Raw genomic sequence first — 20,454 nt, forward strand, 5'->3', positions numbered from 1 at the left:
AATGACTGGTATTTCCATCTCTAATCCATAAAACCTCTGGCGCTACAAGAGAAATAATCACTTTAGAAAGGCACAGAGCAGCTGGCATAATCCCTGACATTTTGGTCATAAATTTCCTTTCTCCATCCTGTTGTGCATATCCTTAGTGAACTGGGAACCAAATGGCCATAACTGGGCTTAGGGCTTCTGCCTTGTCCTTTCTGTTCTGAAAGGGCACAGTGCAGGGTCACTTAACAAATGGTCAGAGTTCCCTTTCCTAAGAGCTTACAAACTTCCAGGCTCATTCAAGGTCCTCTGGAATCCGTACAAGCTTCAGACCTATTCCTGGGATGGGAAAAATTAAAATACTTGGGATAGAGTGATGACATTTGTGGCTTTTTTGCTCCTCTGTGGGCTGAATTTAATACTCCTGGTAGTTTCCAGCTGTGGAAGGTGTTTGTGGGATCGGTGTTTGGATTGGTGACTGTCAGCAAGCTCATTGCTGGAGGGAAAGGCAGCCCTGTCTCTGACTCACCTTCTGGCCCAGGACACCTTACCAAAGAATATTTGCTGTCTCAAACCTCCCTCTGCTGGGATACTCATTTGAAGGCATCAGCCCTTGTTTTTAAATACCTGACTGTCTTGGATGGGAATTGTATTTGCTGAGAGGCAAGAGCTGGATCAAGAACTGCTCCTTGTGGAAGGCATCTGTTTTCCTTTGGGCTGGGCAGCCTGGGGCCAGATTTCCCAGCCATGTCCTGCCCTGGATTTCACACTAGACCTGGAGGACCTTTACTAGGGCAAAGGGCTGAGCATCTCCAGTTGGTTGGAAAACCAAAGCCTGTGTGATCCCAGCTCAGGGTGGGCTAAGTCCACCCTTATTTTGATATATCATGCTTATCCCTGTTGCCCAACAATTACATCTTGACTTGGTGTGGGGCTTCGTTGCATTGGCAGGGTGTGTATCACCCTGGTTCCTGAAGCATGATTGAGGCTTAAACCTTGTTATAGAACAGAGCTTTTGTTTGTTTTCCTAAAGTACAATAATTCCTGCAAAAAGAGATTGGATTTTTCACATGTTGCAATAGAAGCTCTGAAGATTTCAAAGCTGATTGCTGTTCTTTGTATATTTTCAGAGTCCTTGCTTCTCTGTTTTATATTTGTTTACATGCTTTGCCCTTACTTTCCACCCCAGGCCTGTCTTTATCCCCGTGTTTGCTTTACAGAGTTGACTCCATCCCTGATGCTCCAGGCAGGTTCTCTGCTCTGGGAGCTCATGGAGCTCAGCATTGCCAGGAGATGGAGGCATCAGTGGGGGAATGGATGAGCTGTCGCGAACGTAACCTGGTGTCATTTAAGTCAGAGACAGAACTCCCGGCGCCTTTCGTGGCATCAGGGTTTGCTGCAGGTGTGATTAAAAGGGAATCATCTTAAAAGGGAACCATCTTACGTGTTCAATGGCGGCTTCCCTTCCTGGACCTCTTGGTGGGCAGCTTGCAGGTGCGGAGGGCGGGGGTGTCCCTGATGGACTGTCCCCGGTACTGCGCGGGCGTGGAGCAGGTGTCCTCGGTGCGGGTGCGATTCCCCTTCAGCCACCTGGGACACGGGGAGGGGGAAAACCCAGAGCTTACAAGAGGCACAAACCATGGACATCAGAGGGTAAGCTGAGGAGAGAGCTGCCGAGCATGAGAGCAGCCTCTTCTTGCCTGGCACAGCCCGGGGGGTGCCCACCCCCAAGGGGAGCCCAAGGAGGGATGGGGCGCGCGGTGCCGTACTTGCGCAGGTTTGCCAGCTGGCAGTTGCAGTGCCAGGAGTTCCTGGTGAGGGTCAGCGTCTCCATTTTGTCGAAGGGGAAGTTTCGGGGCAGCTGGGTGAGCCGGTTGTTCTCCAGGTGGGCTGTCTTCAGCACGGTCACGCCGGAGAACGCGTTGTCTGCAAACTGAAGCACAGAGGTTTTCTGGAGAGGCACGAGGAGCTGGGGGTGGGGACTTCAAACCTGAGCGCCTCCCTTCAAGGCTTTTAGTGGCATGAACATTAGGCCCTGGCACAGGTTGCCCAGAGAAGTTGTGAATGCCCCATCCCTGGAAGTGTTCAAGGCCAGATTGGACATGGCTTGGAGCAACCTTGTCTAGTGTCCCTGCCCATGGCAGGGGGTTGGAAAGAGATGATCTTTAAGGTCTTTTCTAACTCAGGCCATTCTGTGATATTATGAGGCATGGAGAGAGCAAGAGAAGGTCCTGGCTTGCTGGAAGCCCTGTCCACCTAAGAGAGGCAACAGGCTGGTGGGCTCAAGGAGGATGGAGTCTCCTACAAAGAGAGCTACATCCCAAATCCATGTGGGATTGTCTGTGCAGCCACATCACTAAATAAAGTGAAGTCTGGCAGCCCTTTTTATTTTTGAGCCATGTTAAATGAAGATATTTTCTGGGTGAATTCCTTTCCAAGGCTGGAAGCCCTCCCAATGCCTGTTGCCTTGCCTGTCCTGGAGCGACTTAAGGAGGGAGTGTTTGTGGCGTCTGAAGGGGCTGTAGACTTTGGCAGTGCCCAGGGGCTCCGAGTGGAAAGTTACACTTGGCATCTGAGCAGTGTAGATACACAGGCACGTTTCCAGCACCTCAGCCTCCTCCATTTTTTCCCATTTCCAGTTGTTTTTTTGCAGGGGCTGCTGCAAGAGTTGTCTTTTTTTTTTGATTATTGGAGAGGCTTTAAGGTAGAGCCTCCTTTTAAAAAGCTGCCAAAAAGCAGAGGGAGGCTGTGGGCCTGGCTCTGCAGCCCTGTCCTCTCTTCCTTGAGGCCTCATCCCTGGCATCTTTCAGCCCATGGTTATGCAGGAAAGTTCTTGAAAGCAAACCCCTCAACACAAACTTCCTTGGCGGTGATGGATTGGAGAGGGGATCACTGACAAAGCACAAAGCTCTTGTTGGTTATGACAAAACATTTCTCCCCCTTCTCAAAGTGAGAGGAAAGCTTTCTCTGAAGGTTGGAGAGGAGACTCACTAGGTCTACCTGAAGCCCCCAGCCAAGGATCTTTGCTCCCATTTCTGACCAGAAGCTTGCACTTCAGGTGGACCATCAGAGTGTGTTCATGCTCTCTGAGCTGAAAAGCTCGACAGAGGAAATGCACTATTTTAAGCTGTGAACTTTTGTCATCTTCCAAATTAAGCAATGCTGGATGGGATTAGAGCTTAGCTAAGAGACTCCCAGATCCCTGTAGCTGTTGGACAGTCAGTGGTGCTGGCCTGTGCAGGCCAAAGCTGAGCTGACCTTGGGAGGTTTTACTGTGCTGATAGTGGAGCTGCTCAGAGGGATGCTGGCACGCCGTGCAGTGGGGCGGTAGGTTTGGACAGTGGTGTTACTGTCTCAGCTGCTCATGCCTCTCCCAGCCCCCTGAGAAGAGTTTGCATCTGCTGCTAACAGCTGCCTTGCTGCCTGCCAGAGCATGTCTTTGTGAAGAAATGGGTGATTTTCCCCTTATTTACACGGAGGATTGCTGCTGTTAATTTATTTTACACTAAATATGCAAAGATGGGTGTATGTAAAGCTTCCAGGAACTGCATTGCCTGGTCTCATGTTGAGGTACATGGTGGGTCCTGGCCTGTGTGGTGCAGCCCTGTGGGGGACTGGTGTGTGTCCATGATGCCAGTGGGGAAGGGGAACTCTGTGCTGGAGCCTGAGGGCCCCCCCTTCCTTCTGCTCAAGTGCCATTTAGGCTGGGATAGATTTGTGTGGAAGGGTTTTACACTTGATCAGCTCAAAAATCTTGCAGCCATGCAGGGAACAGCTGAGGACAGTATGTTTGTGAAGGAGAAAGAGCTGCAGTCAAGTGCCAGCAGCACTCAGAGTATTTGGTGGTGATTTCCTAGATCACGAGGCCTGTGTGATTAGATGTTTCTTAGCAGTGCAAAGTTCATGTGTGGGCCATTTGGGTATGAGGCCTTTGAGGATTTGAAGAGACAATGCTGAACTGGGAGCTTTGTTTTCACAAACCCTAAAGCTGCAGAAGCCACCCCTGTCAGTGCTGATCCCCTAAACTGGTGTCCTGTTGGGCTGTGTGGAAGGAAAGGAGCCATTGGCTGCAGAAGAGTCTTTAAAGATCCTCTCCACAGGTGGTCACTGTAAAAAACAAAGTCTTTTTTTCTGGCTAGAATTTTTAACCTTTGCTCTCTGGTCAGTCTGAGGACACGGGAGCATCCCAGCATCAGGGGTTAGTCTAATTTCTTCAATGTGTGACGTGGGATTCTGACGTCTCTACATCTGGTACAACATTTAAGCTATAAAATTTGATTGAAAGTGCCTTAGAACTGAGTCTACAAAAGTGCTGTGATGGCACATCTAAAGTCTTGCCTAGTGAGGTCAGTAGATTGCTTTCAAGTGTTTGCTCAGTCCCATCCTGTAGAGGTTAATGCTGAGAGTGGACAAGGGCTTAAGTACTTGACTGAGTGCTACCAAGCTGGCTAGGTAGTGTTCTTCTCCACCTGGGCAAACCATAATGCCAGTTTTTGAGGGTTTTGGGATGTTATATCCCCTTGAAATTGTGGTGTGCTGCATTCCTGGTACCTTTCCTGTGATCTGCTTGTCTCTGTGAGATGTTCTGAGTTGCTCTTTGTTGCTAAGAAATTCTCTTTTTCATCACACCTCCCTGCATGTGGTGGGTGTTGCTTTGCCATGAAGTCCCAGCCTGCCTGGATGCTCTTTGGGCTTCCTGGCAAAGCATCATCCCAGGGAGAGCTGTTCTGCTCCGCCCTCCCTTTCCAGCCATGGGGGGATTCACCTGGGACATCAGGCTGCATCAGAGTGCTGCTGCTCTTGCACTGGTGCTGGGTTCTGTTCCTGCACTGCCTGACATTTCAGAGGTCCTGACACCAGTGATTCTGTGAGTCTGATGTTCCTGCCTATGGATCCTGCGTTCTCACAGAAAAAGAAGGGGGTTGTTTTGCTATTCGGGATACCTGAACATCCCTCCTCCTCTCCAGTGGGAACAGGGCCCCTTTGTAAGATGCTGCGAGAGTTCCTTTTGAGAGACCATCAATAAACAAACCTTTCTTTATAACGTGTCAGGTTGGGAGGCAGGGGGGAGGTGAAGGTGAAGGTCCCTATGTCTACCTGCCTGCAGGGTGTGGGTAAGAAGCCGTGGCTATTCATGGCCCATCTGAAGAGTCTCCCCCTCCCAGCCTACAGCAGGGACTGGGGCTGAGCAGTTCAGCTCTGCAAGGAAGCACTGCCCTCCAGTCCCTCCAGTACAAGGCAGATGTTCACCTCTTGTCTCACACCTTGTTTCTGGGAGGATGGAATGTTGCTCATTGTCCTGGAGCATCCCAAATACCTTTTTCAATGTCTTGTGTCACCTCCAGCTTGGGAGGGAATGCACTGCCTTTCCAAGGGGTTTAATCAGCTCCAGATAATTTGGTTTTACATAAAATAACTCAACAGAAGGGTGGAGTACTCTCTCATCCCTTGCTAGAGCCATGTCTGGGTGTTGTCAGCTGGCCAGAGCCTCACTGCCTGCAGAGCCTGCAGACCTGCATCTCCCCTCTCCTCTGCAAGGGAGGGACAGCAAATAGAGGGCTTTGCAAAGGGGAAGAAAAGCAAGCCCCATGTTTCTTATCTGGAGCAAATGGAAAGAGAAAGGACTCACCTTCTTCAGTTTCATGTTGTCCAGGTTGAGTGTCTGCAGGTATCGCCCGAAGGACTGGAAGGCGTTGTCAGGGATGACCTCAATTGGGTTATGAGAAAGTTTCAGTTCCTCCAGCACTCTCAGCTTACTCATTGCATTCACAGGGTAGCTGCTCAGCTGGTTCTTGTCCAGGTGGAGGACAGCGAGGTTTTCTACATCCTCCATGGCCCCAGGTAGGAGGTTGGTGAGGGAGTTGTCAGAGAGGAAGAGCCAGCGCAGGTCTTTAGCCCCATTGAAGACCCCCGGTTTCAGCTCCCGGATTTTATTGCTGCCTAAGTGCAGGATGAAGAGGTTGACAAGAGGGGAGAGGAGCCCTTTGGGTAGGTCTGGGATCTTATTCTTGTCCAGGTACAGGTAGGTGAGATCAGAGAGGTCATCGAAGGCTCCTGGCTTTATGACACTGATCTGGTTGTCGGTGAGATAGAGGTAGACCAGGCTCTTGAGCCCCCGGAAGGCTCCGCTTGAGATCTCCTTGATCCGTGAGCTCTGGAGGTGCAGGGACACCAGCTTTTTCATGTCACGGAAGCCATTGGTCGGCAGGACGGGGAAGTTGTTCTTCTGCAGGTTGAGAAGACGTGTTTGCTCAGGCACTTTGGGGATCTTCTTCAGCCCCACGTTGTCGCAGATGACGTGCTGCAGGTCTCCCCCGTGGCAGTGGCAGCTCGGGGGACATGCCTGCGTGGTGGGGGCAAGACATGCCAGTAGGCTGAGGACACCGAGGAAGAAGCCTGACCCATTCATGGTCAGATCTGGAATTAAGTGTGGTGGGAAGAGGAGCAGGAGGAGGAGGGAGATGGGTGGGAGAGAGAGAGAGAGTAACTGGGTTTGCAGCATACTGAACACAGCCCTATTTATAATGTTATTAAAAAGCAAAATCCCTTCCCACAAACCGCAGGCAGCAGCCAGTTGGAAGCAACTGGCTTTGGGAACTTACTGTGAGCTTAACCCCTTGGCACCAGGCAAAGGAGTGTCCACGGCCCTGCCTGGCCCTGCTGCTGAGCGATGTGCAGAGGTAGTTTTCCTCTCTGGAGGAAAATGGGAGGCAAATAGTCAGGAAGAACCAATGCAGACCTGCTCAGTGGGGAACTTCCCTGGTCCCTGCTGAGCCAAGCGGGGTCCAGTTTCATCAGTGGGTGGACAACAACCTGTTTTAGTTGAACAGCATAGCAGGGAGCCCTGCTGTATTCCACAGCCACCTTGTGCCAGAGCTTTCAGGAGGCTCCTGAGTTTTGTTTAGCCTCAGCTGGTTTGGGGAGAAGCACCTTGGCTTGTTCTCACAGAGGAAGGGTTTTGGTGTGTGGGGGTCTTCTCACTGATTCAAAAGGAGTTTTCCAGGGATGGGAGAAGATGGGAGTGATATGGGGTCATGCCAAAAGCCAACAGTGCTGCAGTTGCTCTTGTAATGCAAAATTTTGGTTGAAGACTGCACTGAGGAGTTGGCCAAGAAAGGGACCACAGAGACAAGTCTTAATTTCTACTGTGTCTTGTGAGCAGTTGAGCGTGACACAACCATGGTCACAATCAGGACACCTGTGTGAGTGGCCGATGCCTTCCAACAAGGGATGGGGCAGCAGCAGAGCCAGCAGGGAAGTGGTGTGACAATGGCTGGTGGGTATGAAATGCCAGGCAGTGGTGTCCTGCTGCGTGCCTGGCTTAGATGAGGTGGGTGGTAATGCCTGTGGCTCTCGAGACAGAGCTGTGGACAGGGAAAGGTGTGGGCATTGGTAAAGGGATGGAGAGCTGGCAGAGCAAAGAAATCACTGCTGGAGCTGGGACTGGGATTTGCCTTGGCTTCTGTCTTGGGGTAGCAGTGGCAAAGATGAATTAACAACGCAGAGGATGTCCTCTACTCTCCCAATAGAGAAGGCTAAAGCAAAGTGGTTAAAAGCCCTAGCGCCTGCTGCTGTGAGTGTGAAGAGAGAGATCCAGGGGCTGTGGGGTGGGGTTTGGAACTGGAACATTTTGAACTGATTTCCAGCCAGTTGCTGGCTGCAGCAGGCAGCTGAGAGCCGAGCACATAACTGTGAGCTTGTTGAGATTTTTGCTCCTGAGGCTGGCTGCAGAGCCCCAGCGGAGCCTGTGCAGAGGCGAGACAGGCTCAAGAAAGGGAGGAAATCCAAGGGCTGACTTAGGACACAGACTGGCTTATTCACCAAGATTTCTGGGTTTTTCCATTGTTGCAGTGAGGAATTAGCCAGGGCCGCCGAGCATGCTCCGGACCGTGTTATGCAAACTGCCTGGCAGCCCTGCTCCGGTCAGCAGCTGTCAGTCTGAGCTGTGTTTTCATTGCAGGACTAATTTGGGGGAGAAAATGGGCTTCTGGGATGTGATTGTGGTTCTGGTGAGTGTGTGGAACTGATGGTGTTGGCCAAACGATGATGTAATGTGGAACCTTGGTGCAAACCAGGCCATGTCAGGCTTCCAGTGTCTGTCAGCCCTGGGGTGCGATGCCCTGACGTTGAGCAGCAAACCTCAGCACCAAGAGCTTGTCATCTCCAAAGAGATGGTCTGACCATAGGAGCTCCAGGTACCTGCTGGAGGGACCTCCTGGTTACTGTAGGACTTAAAACTCTGTGGTAAAAACAGCAGTATTTTGTCTTGTGCCTGATTCAATAGGCACCACAATGATCACGCACATGCTTTGGTCTCTGGAGGAGCTCTTTGAGTGTCTTGGTCAGGACCTTTGAGAAAGAGAAAGAGAAAGAGGAGGTAGACAGAGCCCTCTGTGTTTTCCTTCTTTGCCTCTCCAGTTTGCTGTTCCATGATCCTATGACTAAGAGTGCCCCTGAGTGTGTGCTGCTCGTAAAGCTCAGGCAGGGAGCTGGGTGAATGATTGGAAAAGGAGAAAATTCACCTTTAAGGAATCATCTTCTATCCACTGATTGATTTTATTTTTTTTCTCTGAGCAGGTCCAACCCCTAGTCTTACCCGTAATCATTTGATGAACAATTCCCGTGGTTACATACCAGTGGTTCTGTGCAAGAGCAACTGATGGGTGAAATTTAAAACCCACCCTGTTTCTGCTGAGCACTGAATCTGGGAAGTGTATCTGTGCTCCCTCCCTGAGTGTCTGGTACTTGGTTTTCCCATCCCCTTGCAAAAAATGCCAGCTAACAGCTTGCTACTTCTCCAGAGATTTTGGCCAGAAATCTGACCAGTGTGGGTCAGATTGGAGCAAAAAGCTGGTGAGGGCCTTGAAAACCCCATCCATAAATACATCCTTACCCACATATATTTCTGGAACAAGACCTTTTTCAGAAGTTAAACTGCTCAAGCCTCCTTCTCTTCTTTCTTCCTCTGAGGATAAAATTACCTTTCTTCAACCCTTATCTGTTTACTGGCTGAGGCTCCAAATTGTGGGGAACAGGGACACTCTCCTCTCCCTGCAGGGATGCGTGTGCTGTGAACACCAGTGAGACCTGTAGCTTCCTCATGAAAATTTGGGAATTAGCTGCCACCATGCTGGTGTGAGGTGGGAAGCTGTCCCTGCCCCAGGACTCCCTCCAGTCCCATGCCTGCAGCAGAGGTTATGTGGATGCTGGGTTATTTTTGGTGCCACGGTGGGGTGGCAGCAGGGAAAAGGTGTCTGTTCCTCAGCTTCGTTTCTCCAGGCACAAATGGTGAATAAAAGGAAGTTCTTTCCCCTGATATTTTATTTCCAAGCCTTGGTGAGCACATTCCTGTGGTGGGAGCTGGCTGGCATCTGCTGCAGCGCTGGCACCTCGCCCCTGGGCTCCCTCCCGGCTGTTTGTGTTTTGAGCTGCTCTCTGGACGGCTCTGGTCTTCCCACACCGGGTTTTGCAGCCCTCAACTAGCCAGCAAACATCCAGTGATCCTCAAAAGCCTGCCTGGGTCCCACTCGTGGGTGGCTCACAGTCTAGAGGTGACAATGGAGCAGTGTCCGTGTTCCTGGGCTGCGGTGGGAGACCGCAGGGAGCTGGGTCCTGGCCAGCCCTGACCTCGCACGTCCCCCGGGACTGGCACTGCGAGGACATCGCAGAAGAGGCAGGATTATCCTGCCGTCCTCTCTTTCTTAATTGATTAACAGTTCTGCAAACATTCCTGGTGATTTGCAGATGCCAGACTCCCCTCCTCTCCTTCTTGAAGGCATTGTGGGATAAGCAAATAAATACAGTTTTTGAAACAGTATAAATACAGGTTTGGGATGTTTCTTTGGTGCTGCTGGTCTGAGCTGTTTTGACGCGACATTGGAGATGGTCTTTTCCATGTCTAATCTTTATTTTTGTTAGTTCTAACAGTTCTGGCATATCAAGATAGCTCCATGTTAAAATATTCCATTCTCTTTTCAGCCTGATTCCGTAGCTTTTAGGGGTTCCATGTCTGATTTTGTGTGTCAGTGCACACTATCAGTCACCTTCTTGAAGTGACACCAGTGTAGCTGGCCTTGGGGTGCAGCCTTTCTTGGTTTTGGCTGGAGGTGAGGGCTCAGGCAGCTTTGGGGGGTGTCATGGGGTGCCCCAGCCCTTGTGGAGCCTCTGCCTGGCACTGGGTGCTGGGGAGGGAGTCGGGTGGGAGAAGGCACAAGCTCCGCAGTGTCCCAGGGGTTTGTCCCAAGCATGGAGCACATTCCAGTCAGTGTTTGAGGAGCAGTGGTGGGTGGGCAGTGAAGAGCCCCAGAGGGTCTCCGTGTTTCCCCCTCTTCCTGGCAGTACTTGAAGGTCCCATCAGTGGCAGTGGCATCTGGGCTCTGAGTTCAGACCCGAGATACTGTTTCTATTTGATGTGCTTGAAGGGTCTCTGTCACTGCAGTGTGGGGGCCCAGCTGTTTGTTGAGCTGGATGAGGTGGTGGTGGGTCCACCTCCTTCCTTCTGATGGTTTTCTTCCACTGTAGCATGGCCTCCACCCATCAATCTGTTGCCAGTTTGGCTCCCTGTAATGTCCACCCAGCCTTCCCTTCTGCTGATCCCAGCAGCTGCTGAGTGATGCTCTTGGCCTCTCCTGTGAAGCTCTCCCAGCCCTGCTGTGTTCACCCTGCAAGGCACCAGGCATTCCCTAGCATCCCACTGCTCTGGCCAGGACTCTTGTCCTCTCTGCAGATCTCGCAGGCTCCGAAGGAGAGCGGAGCCTTCTTCCCTTGTGGAACATCCATCAAAGATTTCTGGCTTTCCCAAATGATCCTGAGCCATGAGTCCCACCTATTCACAAAATGGAAAATAGGCTCCACATGGTGACAATTTCTCCGCTTGTCCATGGCCTCCCCATCCCACCCCACCTCGATTTTGGGGAGGATCTGGCGAGTAGGTGGTTTCAGTAGCTGCAGAAGCTGTGAGAATGGATTGTGAGGACATTGAAAATGCAGCATGGAGGCAACAAGATCCTGGGCTTCGAGCCATGTCTTTGGTGGGAGCTGAGCTCTCCAAATCAGTAGGGATGCTACCTTTGACCCTAGATTTTTGCCAAGTTTCCTTCTCTGACAGCTTTGAGCATTCGGGTACCCCCAAAATGGTGGTTTTCTCCCTTCACAAGACACTTTTTCTCTGCACATTTCCTCTCACTTTTTCCCTTTAATTCCACTTTTCCCAAATGCATTGGCCCTAGTGCCAGGAAGGATGGAGTTAATTCCACAGCAAAGATCTTTTATCACGCTGTGGATAAACCAGTAAGCAACTGCCCATGCTTTTACTGGTTGCCACTGGGCAGCACTTCTGCAACGCTGGCAGGATGGGGGAAATACTTACAAGCCTCACTCAAGGCTTCTGCTGGGAAGAGAGGCAGCTTTAACTCCAGACCATGAGGAGCAGCTTGTCCTCACTGGGCAATAACAGGAGGTTCATTCCCGGTGGCAAGTCTCAGCCTGGGCAAGCTGAGTCGTCCTTTTTGCAGTGGTCACCTCCTGGGGCAAAGCCATTGCGTGCCACAGCACAAAGAGGGTGCTTTGGGCACCTAGTATTTTTGGGAACTCTTTTAAGCCCCATCCAAACTGGGACTGTCTGGCAGTTCTCTGCATGGGGGAGAGATGCCAACAGGGTGGCCACCGTTGGAGGTTTGTCCTACAAGACCTGCTTGTTTGTGTCCTGACGTTTTTGACACAAAGATGGTACTGTTGCTGGGGAAGGAAATGAAATCTCGGTGTGACACAGGCTGGATGTGATCAGACTTTGTTTTGTGCAGCAGCAAAGTTAACCTGAAGGTTCAGGAATATTCCAATACAATTTGGGATGGTGGGATATCTCCAAAGCAAGGAGACACATGTGCCCAGAGGATAGCAGAGTTTAGGGTGATCTTGGTAGTGAGCAGCTGAGTGAGGAAAGGTCGTGGCTCAGTTAAGAACAGTTTGGAGCTGGCTGTGATGGGAAGGGCTGGGGCTGGCTTTGGTGGAGATATCCGAGGCAGACACGCACTCAGCACGGGTTTAGGGATAATTAGATCCATCCACACTGAGAGGGGTTCAAAGGGCCTCTTCGAGGTCCCTGAGCACATCTCTTGGGTTGCCAGCCTGCTTTCTGTTGTTCATTACGCCCTCTTTGAAGTCTGAAAATCCCTATTATTTCACGGTCAATTTGCTGCTTTTTTCCAAGGCCAATATTGTCTCCAGCAAAACTCAATTTCTGTAGGTTTTAGTTTGGCAGTTCAAGCCCTGCCATCACCATCCTCCAGCGTGGCACAACCAGAGGGTGGTGATGAGGGACATGAAGATTCTCCCTGAGCATCTCTCAAGTCCAGGGGTGAGTGTCCTCCAAGGACCTCATGTTCTCCTGCACCCCTGACCTTCTGCTGGTATAACCCCACTCTGGGTACTGGTAGTACCAGATCCAACCTTTTCATCACAGCTTTCAGCAGCAGCTGAACACAGAGGGAAGTGGGTGTTTTTATTGCTGTTGAACGCAGGGGAAAACCAAGGAGCAGAGGGCTAATGTGGCTTGTTCCAAATTATGCAGTAAATAAGCGGCACAGTTGGGAAAAACCCAGGATCTTCAGAGTCCCCACTGTCCCCACCAGATCAGCCTGCCTCCCAAATGTTTACTAAAGAGACTGGAGTCTGATTGTTTTCACTTTATTTTTAATTTTCAGACGCTTCCCTCTTCAGGCTGTTTTGCCTGTTCCACAGTGGCCAGTGTTTAAACAGCACTGGCAGGAAATGTTTGTGAAATGTGCCTCAAAAAACACAGTCCTGCTAAGATGTTCTTTTTATTCCTGGTTTAGACAGAGGCTTAGGATTCACAAAGAATGAATCTCTTGTTGGTAGGAGCAAGTTAGGCAGCCGTTTGTTTTGGAGCTGTCCTTGTCATGACTGAAGGCAGGACTGATCTGGGTAGTGGGAGGTCACTTGTGGTCCTACAGTAAAAAAGGTCTTTACAGTTAATTATATTCTATACTCTTGTAGCTCCTCTGGAAGCCAAGGGTCTGAGCTGGACCCTTGCCTCTGGGAAGCTTTGCTTTGACACTAGATACAGCTCCAGTGGAAATTATGGAGCTGATGCTGAAATTATTGGGTGAGGTTTTCTGGACTGAATTGCACCGATGACAAGGCTAGATGATGCTAAGTGTCCCTTTGGGTCATGAAACCTAGGAATCTTCATGGATATCTCCAAGTTTAAATTGGTATGTGGGGTTTTGTGGAAGTGCTGTTCCATCTGCTGTTGACAACGGAGATGTTGGAGGATGCTCCACGTGTCAGATAAGGGTTGGGAAGGACAGCAGTGCTGGCACAAGGGTTTGCTCCAGCCTCCATCTTGGGAATACAGCTGGGGAAAACCGTCTCAGGAGAGAAATAACATCTTGGAGAGATCTGGAACAACATCTGGCTGCAGAATAGGGTGCTGATGCAGTCAGGGAAAGGCAGGGATGGGGCAGCAGATTGGGGCTGGAGGTTCAGACCCACGTTGCCCTCTGGGCCGATCAGGAATCCCATTCCTGAGGGCATGAGGGTGTTTATGGGGACGAGCCACAAGCCAAGGCAGTGACAGCCGGTGCTTGGCGTGCACGGCACAGTGCCAGGCATCTGGAGGAACCTGGTGAGCCACGGCACTCGCAGCATCGTCCTGCCAGGGAGCTGCCTGCTCCTGTGTCCAATTAAACTGCTGGAGCGACCCGGAGAGGCATCAAGGGTTGACTCAGGGCTTGGCTGGGATCCTGGAACCAACACTGCAATTCATCCAGCAGAGTAAAACAAAAAAACAAAGGCGCTGGGATTTTTAATAAGTGTTTAAGGTCTTGGATTTGTGTCTCGTCAGTCATTTGATCCAGCCACAGGACTCATATTAGTGGGTGGGAGAGAAATCCTGTCTGAGCATGAGACGCTGTGGGTTTCCACCCGACTGGGAAGCTGTCCTTGTGTCTGGTAGGAGAAGCCTATTCACAGTCGCTCCCTGGGGGCTGCCAGGCTCCTAGCAGAGCAGTTTGCACCAGATGGTCCCTGCAGCATCCTGGAGATGTTCTCCCTCGGATTCCTGGCTAAGAGCAGGCTCCAGCTCAAATTCACGCTGACCCTGGTGCAGTCAACAAGAGCATCAACCGTTGTGACAAACTGTGCCCACCGTGAGATCCTTCAGCAGCCCTGAGCCGTGGAAAGTGCCAAGTACTCCAGTGTTGTTACACAGGGCTGTACATTATACCAGTGTTACGTTCAACTTGTTCGGGATATTTCCATGCTTGTTCAAATGCTTCATCATAGTCCTTTGCAAAGTCCCTTGTTAATTTGGGGCTCAGTGCCTGGAGCTTGGTGAGCACCATGCAGAAGCCATAACCATGCTGGCATGCCCGGGCTTTTGCTTGGAAGGAACTGACAAGATCTGGGTGCCAAGACTGTAGGAATATGGTTGGGCCTTGTGATTCAGCAGGTCAGAGCTGCTCACATGTCAGTCTGGAGTTGTGGAGGAGAAAGGAGCAAATGCTTCCTGCATCAGCCTTTTCTCAGCCGTGCTCTCCCAGCAAAGCAGCCACTGGTGACAGTAATGGGTGACATCAGTGATGTCACCCTGCCTGAAGGCACACAACCCAGTGAACAGGTTAGAGACACCAGAGCAGTGCTCCAGAATGTCCCGCTGCAGAAATGCAGCTCTTGAGAGCTGGAGATGAAGCAGCAGTCCCAGCAATGGTGCTGTTGGTGCAGCTCAGAGCTGCCCAGAGCACCTCCTGCACAGCTCCTGCTGTCTCAGCGGGCCACTGAGCTGGGCATAAAGCGCTGGAATTTTCCTCTGAGGAGAAGTGACCTTCAGCTGAGGTGACTCGGAGCCTGCCGTTGGGATTAGCGGTGAGGGAGGTTTAGCAGCGAGAAGCTTTTGTCCTGCTGTGAGGCTTTTGGTCTGTAAGGGCAGCTGTGCTGAGCACTGTGCAGCCTCGTGATACCCTTACGAGGGTTAGAGGGGCTGATGTCTGCACAAAAGGATCTGGAGCAATCAGCTGAGCCGTCTCCCACAGGAGCCTGCTGCTGGCTCCAGGGTTTTTCCAAAGGGATGTCCTATGTGCCCTGAGCTGTAGGAGATGCAAGGTGAACTCAGCACTGTGGCTGCAAGGGCACCAAGGCAAAGTCAGGGGCTGGCAGAGATGGTGTGGAGTCAACAGGACAGGGCTTGGAGAAACAAGGGTTAAAAAAGAGGAGGGAGAACTCCTCCAAGAATAGTAGTTGGGGTGTCAAAAGTACATGACACTCCAAGTGTGGTTGGGTCTGGAGCACTGCCATGGAGGTGAGGAAGGCCGTGGTGGGCAGGTGCAGTGCTACTTTAGCTCCTATTTCTCCAAGACTCTCTGGCAGGAGTGTCTGGAGAGTCCCATCCACAGCCAGGAGAGCAGGGCTTGCCTGTGACCTGAATGACTTGTGACTCCTCCCACCCCACTCTCCCCTGCAGTCATCACTGGCTTTTTCCTTCCTGTGCCTGGAGCTGTGTGGTCCCCTTTCCCCTTGAGACACATTTCCTCTCCTGTCATTGCAGGTTGCCTATGGGACCACAGAAAACAGCCCTGTCACCTTCATGGGGTTCCCCAATGACAGCATGGACCGGAGAACCGAGACAGTGGGATACATCTTCCCCCACACAGAGGTGACCATGACCTTCTCCACCCGCTCCAGGTCCTCTGCCTGCAGCAGACCTCCCTGTCTGGTGCTGGAGCTGGGACATGCCACCACGCTGGGCTCTGACTAAGCCCTTCTTCTCTTCCAGGCAAAAATTGAGGATCCAGAAACAGGGCAGTCTGTGCCTCTGAACACTCCTGGGGAGCTTCAGGTCCGCGGCTACTGCGTCATGTTGGGCTACTGGAATGACCCTGCCAAGACGAGTGAAGTGATCACTGCTGAGAGGTGGTACAAGACAGGGTGAGTCTGGGAACAGCCCCACTCCTCCCAGACCGTCCACACTGGAAAGGGATGCATGGGTGTGTATCGGAGTGCTTGGCTGGGATTTCCAAAGCAAGGAAAACTGACCTAATTTATCCCTCTGATCTATCTGTGACACTTCAGAACAGCTTTTAGCACAGAGCCCTTGGTGCTGAGTGTCCCTGGAGAAGGGGATCATCACTTGGCCACTGGTGGATGGAGGGACTGTGGGGCTACAGTGCAGGGGCAAGAATTGCCTCCCTCCTAAACCCTGATGCAGTGTGGATGCTGCCAGTGGCTGGAGTGGGAGTCTTTGATCTCTTTCGTGTGTTCAGGTGCCTCCTCAGCCTTTACACTCTGGATAGCCTGACTGGGTGGGAGCATCAGCCATTCTTCCACCCAGCTGGGACAGGATTTGGAGAGTGGTGTCATTGCAGGGACCTCGGGAGCCTGGATGAGCACGGCTACTGCAAAATTATAGGCCGCTGCAAGGACATGATTATTCGTGGTGGAGAGAACATCTACCCAGCAGAACTTGAGCAGTTTCTCCACACCCATCCCAAGGTTGAGGAGGTCCAGGTGAGTGGGAGGGAGGTGACGTAGGTGAGCAGCTGTTTTTTGGGAAACCTGTACACAGAGATTCTCAGATTGCTGCTTGGGACCTGGTTGTCTTCCCATTTTCAGCATCAGCTGCCGTGTAATATTGGTTGGCAAGGAGGAGGGAGAGGCTCATGGCGTGGGAGGGGCAGGTAGAGCTCCTGAAGTGGGGCACATCGATTTGGGCAATCCCCTCGTGCATCAGCTGCACATCTGCAAGCCTGTCATTCTTCAGTTTTAAACTGCCTGTCCACTTAGCTCCCTCTGAAATTCTTACTTGGAAAGCAGTCTGGAAGGACAGTTTTTACTAGTAATTACTCAACTCTGACATCCAAAAAGGCTGCTCCAATGAGTCCCTGGAGATGAGGAGTGAGACTTTGTTTCACCCCTTCTCAAGACAGCAATGATTTGCAGCACTGAGCAGCTGCTCCCAGTCTGCTGGGATTGTTCTCCTCCAGGTTTTGTGCCAGACAAGTTTCCCCATAAATAAACTGGTTATTTAGTCAGTGTTGTGCCTGTGCCAGGCAAGCATTTCTCCTTGGAACAGTCCCAGTGCAGATGGGTTGCAAACCAGCCCTGTTTATGTGGTTTCTAGGGCTTTCTGTTACTGCTCTGGACTCAAAAGGATCGACGTGTCTCTAGGATTTTGAGATACCGGTTCAAGGCGGGGAATGACAGTAGGATTGTTGTGGAATAGTGTGAGCAAACTTTGGAGAGAGCTCAGGCTTGGGAAGCCCATCTCCTGGTATCACGGGCGGGGGTCCACTAAGATCTGCGATTATAAGGGTTTCAAATAATCCTTTAATTCGACTTCATCCCTCCCCTGCCACTCCATCTGGAGATCCCAAAGCACTCATGGCAGTCTACCAAGTCTCTCCATTGGTTGCGAAACCTCTTGCCCCATTTTTCGGGAAGCAGAGGGACAACAGGTCCGTGTCGCAGGCATGATGAGCTGGTCTGGTCTGACTCAGCCCTCGCTCCAGTCACTTTGCAAAACCAGAGGAGGAAGGTGCTGGGATCCAGGTGCTCAGCTTGCTCTGCCACCTTTCCTCTGGCAGATGGTTGAGAACTTCTTCCAGGTAGCCTCGATGTCATGTAGAAAGCTCCAGTGGGATGGTCAAGCAGCTCAAACTGCCTTTACACAGCCCCACACCATGATTCCAGCATCCAGTGGTGTGGGCCAGCACACAGACCCTGCCAGAGGACAGGGCTGTCCCCAGGGGTCACACTGTCCATCTGTCCCAACCAGGTGGTTGGTGTGAAGGATTCGAGGATGGGAGAAGAGGTCTGTGCCTGCGTCCGACTGAGGGCTGGGCAGGACTGCACTGAGGAAGAGCTGAAGGCTTTCTGCAAAGGGAAGGTGGGTCTCCCATTCTCAGTTCCCTGACAGACCAGTACACCCAGTGGCTGCTGGGGACTGGCAGATGAAAACCCATGGATTTAGAGCATTGGGGGACCCAGCCCTGGCAGTGCCAGCTGGGCTGGCTGTGCTGTTCCTGAGGGGTTGTGTAGCCATTGTTTTTCTCTTCCCAGATTTCCCATTTCAAGATCCCACGTTATTTTGTGTTTGTGAGCCAGTACCCACTCACTGTCTCAGGCAAGGTAAGAGGGGACGGGGGTAGGGGAGGAGCTCTGGCCTCCTATCCCAGCTGCTGCCCGAGTGTCTCTTCCTCTTCCTCTCTGCCCTTTATTCCAGATTCAGAAATACAAGTTGAGGGAGCAGATGGAGAAGCTCCTTCAGCTGTGAGATTGGGAAGGCAGAGCAAAAACTGGGATAAATCAACTGGAGGACCAGCAGCTCTCAGTCTGCTTTTCACCTGTGCCTTGGGCTACGCAGTGGAGACCTTCCCTCCCTGACATCAGGCTGATGGCACTTTTAGTCAATAAAACAGAGCGCCTTTTTTTCCCAGTTGGGTTTGTTTCTTTGCCAGGACAAATACTGTGGTGTGAGGAAGGGATGCATATTTCTGGAATTCTGTCCGGTTACTGAAAGACCTTATGAAGATTTAAAAATCTTGTGTGTCTCTGAGCAGTTTGGCTGCAGCCATTTCAGAGGAGTTGAACAGATGCTAGTAGGTATTTCACTGACATTTTTTAAGTCCTAACACCCTGGTCTGGCTTCCCAGGGTGGGTGATGCCTTCTCTGCTTGGGTGTTGTGAGACTCCTGGGTCATATAACAGCTACTGAACTTGAAATGAAGGGCAGGGGGTTCAGAGAATGAAACTTTGCATGGGAAGGGGCTCCCTAAAGCTGGCTGGAAAAGCTTACCCTGTTCCCACACCTCCCCCAGGTGTTTCCCCCACAAAAAATTCTCTGAAGTAGACTTGGCATGGTTTATTTTGTTGTTTTGGACAAGACAGACAGTAAGGTTTTTGCAGAAATACCAAAATTCCTGTCCTGTTGGCAGTGCGAAGCACAGCACACCTGGGACAGCATTTTACGGGAGTTATTTGGTACCTCCCAACCATGAAACACTCCTGCGAGAAGGGGAAGAGCAGAGCTCCTCTTCCTTGCCAGCAGAAGTGTCCCACCCCAACTGGAAAGCAGATAATGTTGCTGACAACTCTCGCCAAGGCTGTCTCCCTCCTGCTTCCTTCCCGAGCAGGGCTAAGGTTGGGCCTCCTCCGTGCTGCAGCTTCCTCCAGTGGGTGGAGGGAAATGATGCAACGGGGAGAGAGGGGGAAGCCTCAGCGAGGTCTCAATCCTTTGTCTCCCAGCTGGACTGTGGGCTCTACCCATGGAAGCAGACCGAGTGGACAAGTCCACTGCTCGTATCTGCTACCTGAAAGAAAAAAGCATGGATGATTTGTGTCAGACCCTTTCTATTCAGTGTCTTTCCAGTAAGTTCCTCCCCTGATCCCAAACTGCTCGTGGGGCTGGTGTCAGCACTGATCCTCCACATTTCACTCAGGTCTCCTCCCTCCCCTGGTTTTAGGACTCTTGTAACATTCCTTCCTGAGGGAGGAACTGTTACCTCTATGACAGCAACTGCAGCCAGCGACCTTGGGGATGCAGTGGATCCCTGTGATTGGTGTCTAGGGAAGGACTTTTTACCTTCCTTTGCTTCCCACAGCACTAACCCAGGTGCAGGACAGGCCTCCTCCCATCCCTGTTTGGTAACTCCACCCTTGGCACAACCCCTGAGCTGCCCAGAGGTGCCTCACGTGCTCACTGTAGTTTGGGGGCAGTGGGTAAGAAATGAAGGTGGTGTCAGCCGTGGCTGGTGAGGGCAGGCACACTGCTGAGAAACACAGTGAGCCCCAGTCACAGCCAGCACAGTGGGTACAGCCCCTGCCACCCCATCCCTGCACCCCACAGTTCCATTTCTGTCCCAGGAGTGGTGCAACATCAACCAGAGGTCTGAGCCCCAGCAGAGCCTGGTGCTGGGGAAGCTTTCCCTACCATCCCCATCCCTTCCCTGGGGCCCATCTAGCCCTCGCCAGCCAGGACACCTGCCGAGATGTCCCATGGCCATTCCAGCCTCTGGGACGATGCAGCCCCGGCTGTAAATACTCACCGTACAGGAAGAGCTGTCCATCATGCCTGGCAGTATGGGCTCGGTGTGTGCAGGGCTCCAGGCAGCATCCATGGCTTTCTGCCCTTACCATGCCTGGGTCCTGCTCTTATAGCCCTCGCTGCCTTCTGGGGAACTCCAGGCAGCCGGAAAGGTTACGTCAGGGGTGGGTTACACAAAACTACCCGTTCCTGGCCGCGAAAAGGGAATCTGCATTTCGGACTTCCCCGTGGCTATTAATAGAGCAAATTAAGAACTAATAACGTTGGGATTCGTCAGCAGTGGGTTTGCACAACCTTGCGTGGGGACAAGCAACGGCTCCCTCCGCCAAAACGCTGGAAAACCCTTCCCGGCCCCGTGGAGCAGCCGGGGGAGGATGCGGGGGCAGGTTGCGGAATGCCCCAGCCTCGTCGGG

At 51.8% G+C, this 20,454-nt stretch overlaps 2 protein-coding genes across 3 annotated transcripts in view; one reads left to right on the forward strand and one right to left on the reverse strand.

Annotated features, from left to right (window-relative positions):
- Positions 1 to 18,433, forward strand: part of ACSF2 (acyl-CoA synthetase family member 2) — a 36,677-nt gene extending 18,244 nt beyond the window's left edge. For both annotated transcript variants that reach the window (XM_027691748.1, XM_027691747.1), the window contains exons 11-16: positions 15,548 to 15,655; positions 15,776 to 15,927; positions 16,365 to 16,506; positions 17,774 to 17,884; positions 18,058 to 18,126; positions 18,221 to 18,433. In XM_027691748.1, coding sequence (XP_027547549.1) covers positions 15,548 to 15,655; positions 15,776 to 15,927; positions 16,365 to 16,506; positions 17,774 to 17,884; positions 18,058 to 18,126; positions 18,221 to 18,271 — 633 coding nt within the window. In that variant the 3' untranslated portion in view covers positions 18,272 to 18,433. The remainder of the gene's footprint in view (positions 1 to 15,547; positions 15,656 to 15,775; positions 15,928 to 16,364; positions 16,507 to 17,773; positions 17,885 to 18,057; positions 18,127 to 18,220) is intronic.
- Positions 1,434 to 6,409, reverse strand: CHAD (chondroadherin). The gene is made up of 3 exons (XM_027691749.1): positions 5,615 to 6,409; positions 1,755 to 1,918; positions 1,434 to 1,575 (listed from the first exon to the last, which is right to left on the reverse strand). The coding sequence occupies exons 1-3, from the start codon at positions 6,392 to 6,394 to the stop codon at positions 1,434 to 1,436; spliced, it is 1,086 nt and encodes a 361-aa protein (XP_027547550.1). The 5' UTR covers positions 6,395 to 6,409.
- Positions 18,434 to 20,454: the final 2,021 nt, after the last annotated feature.

Source organism: Neopelma chrysocephalum, unplaced genomic scaffold, assembly GCF_003984885.1.
Source record: "Neopelma chrysocephalum unplaced genomic scaffold, ASM398488v2 Primary Assembly neopelma1_84, whole genome shotgun sequence".
Lineage (NCBI taxonomy): Eukaryota > Metazoa > Chordata > Aves > Passeriformes > Pipridae > Neopelma > Neopelma chrysocephalum.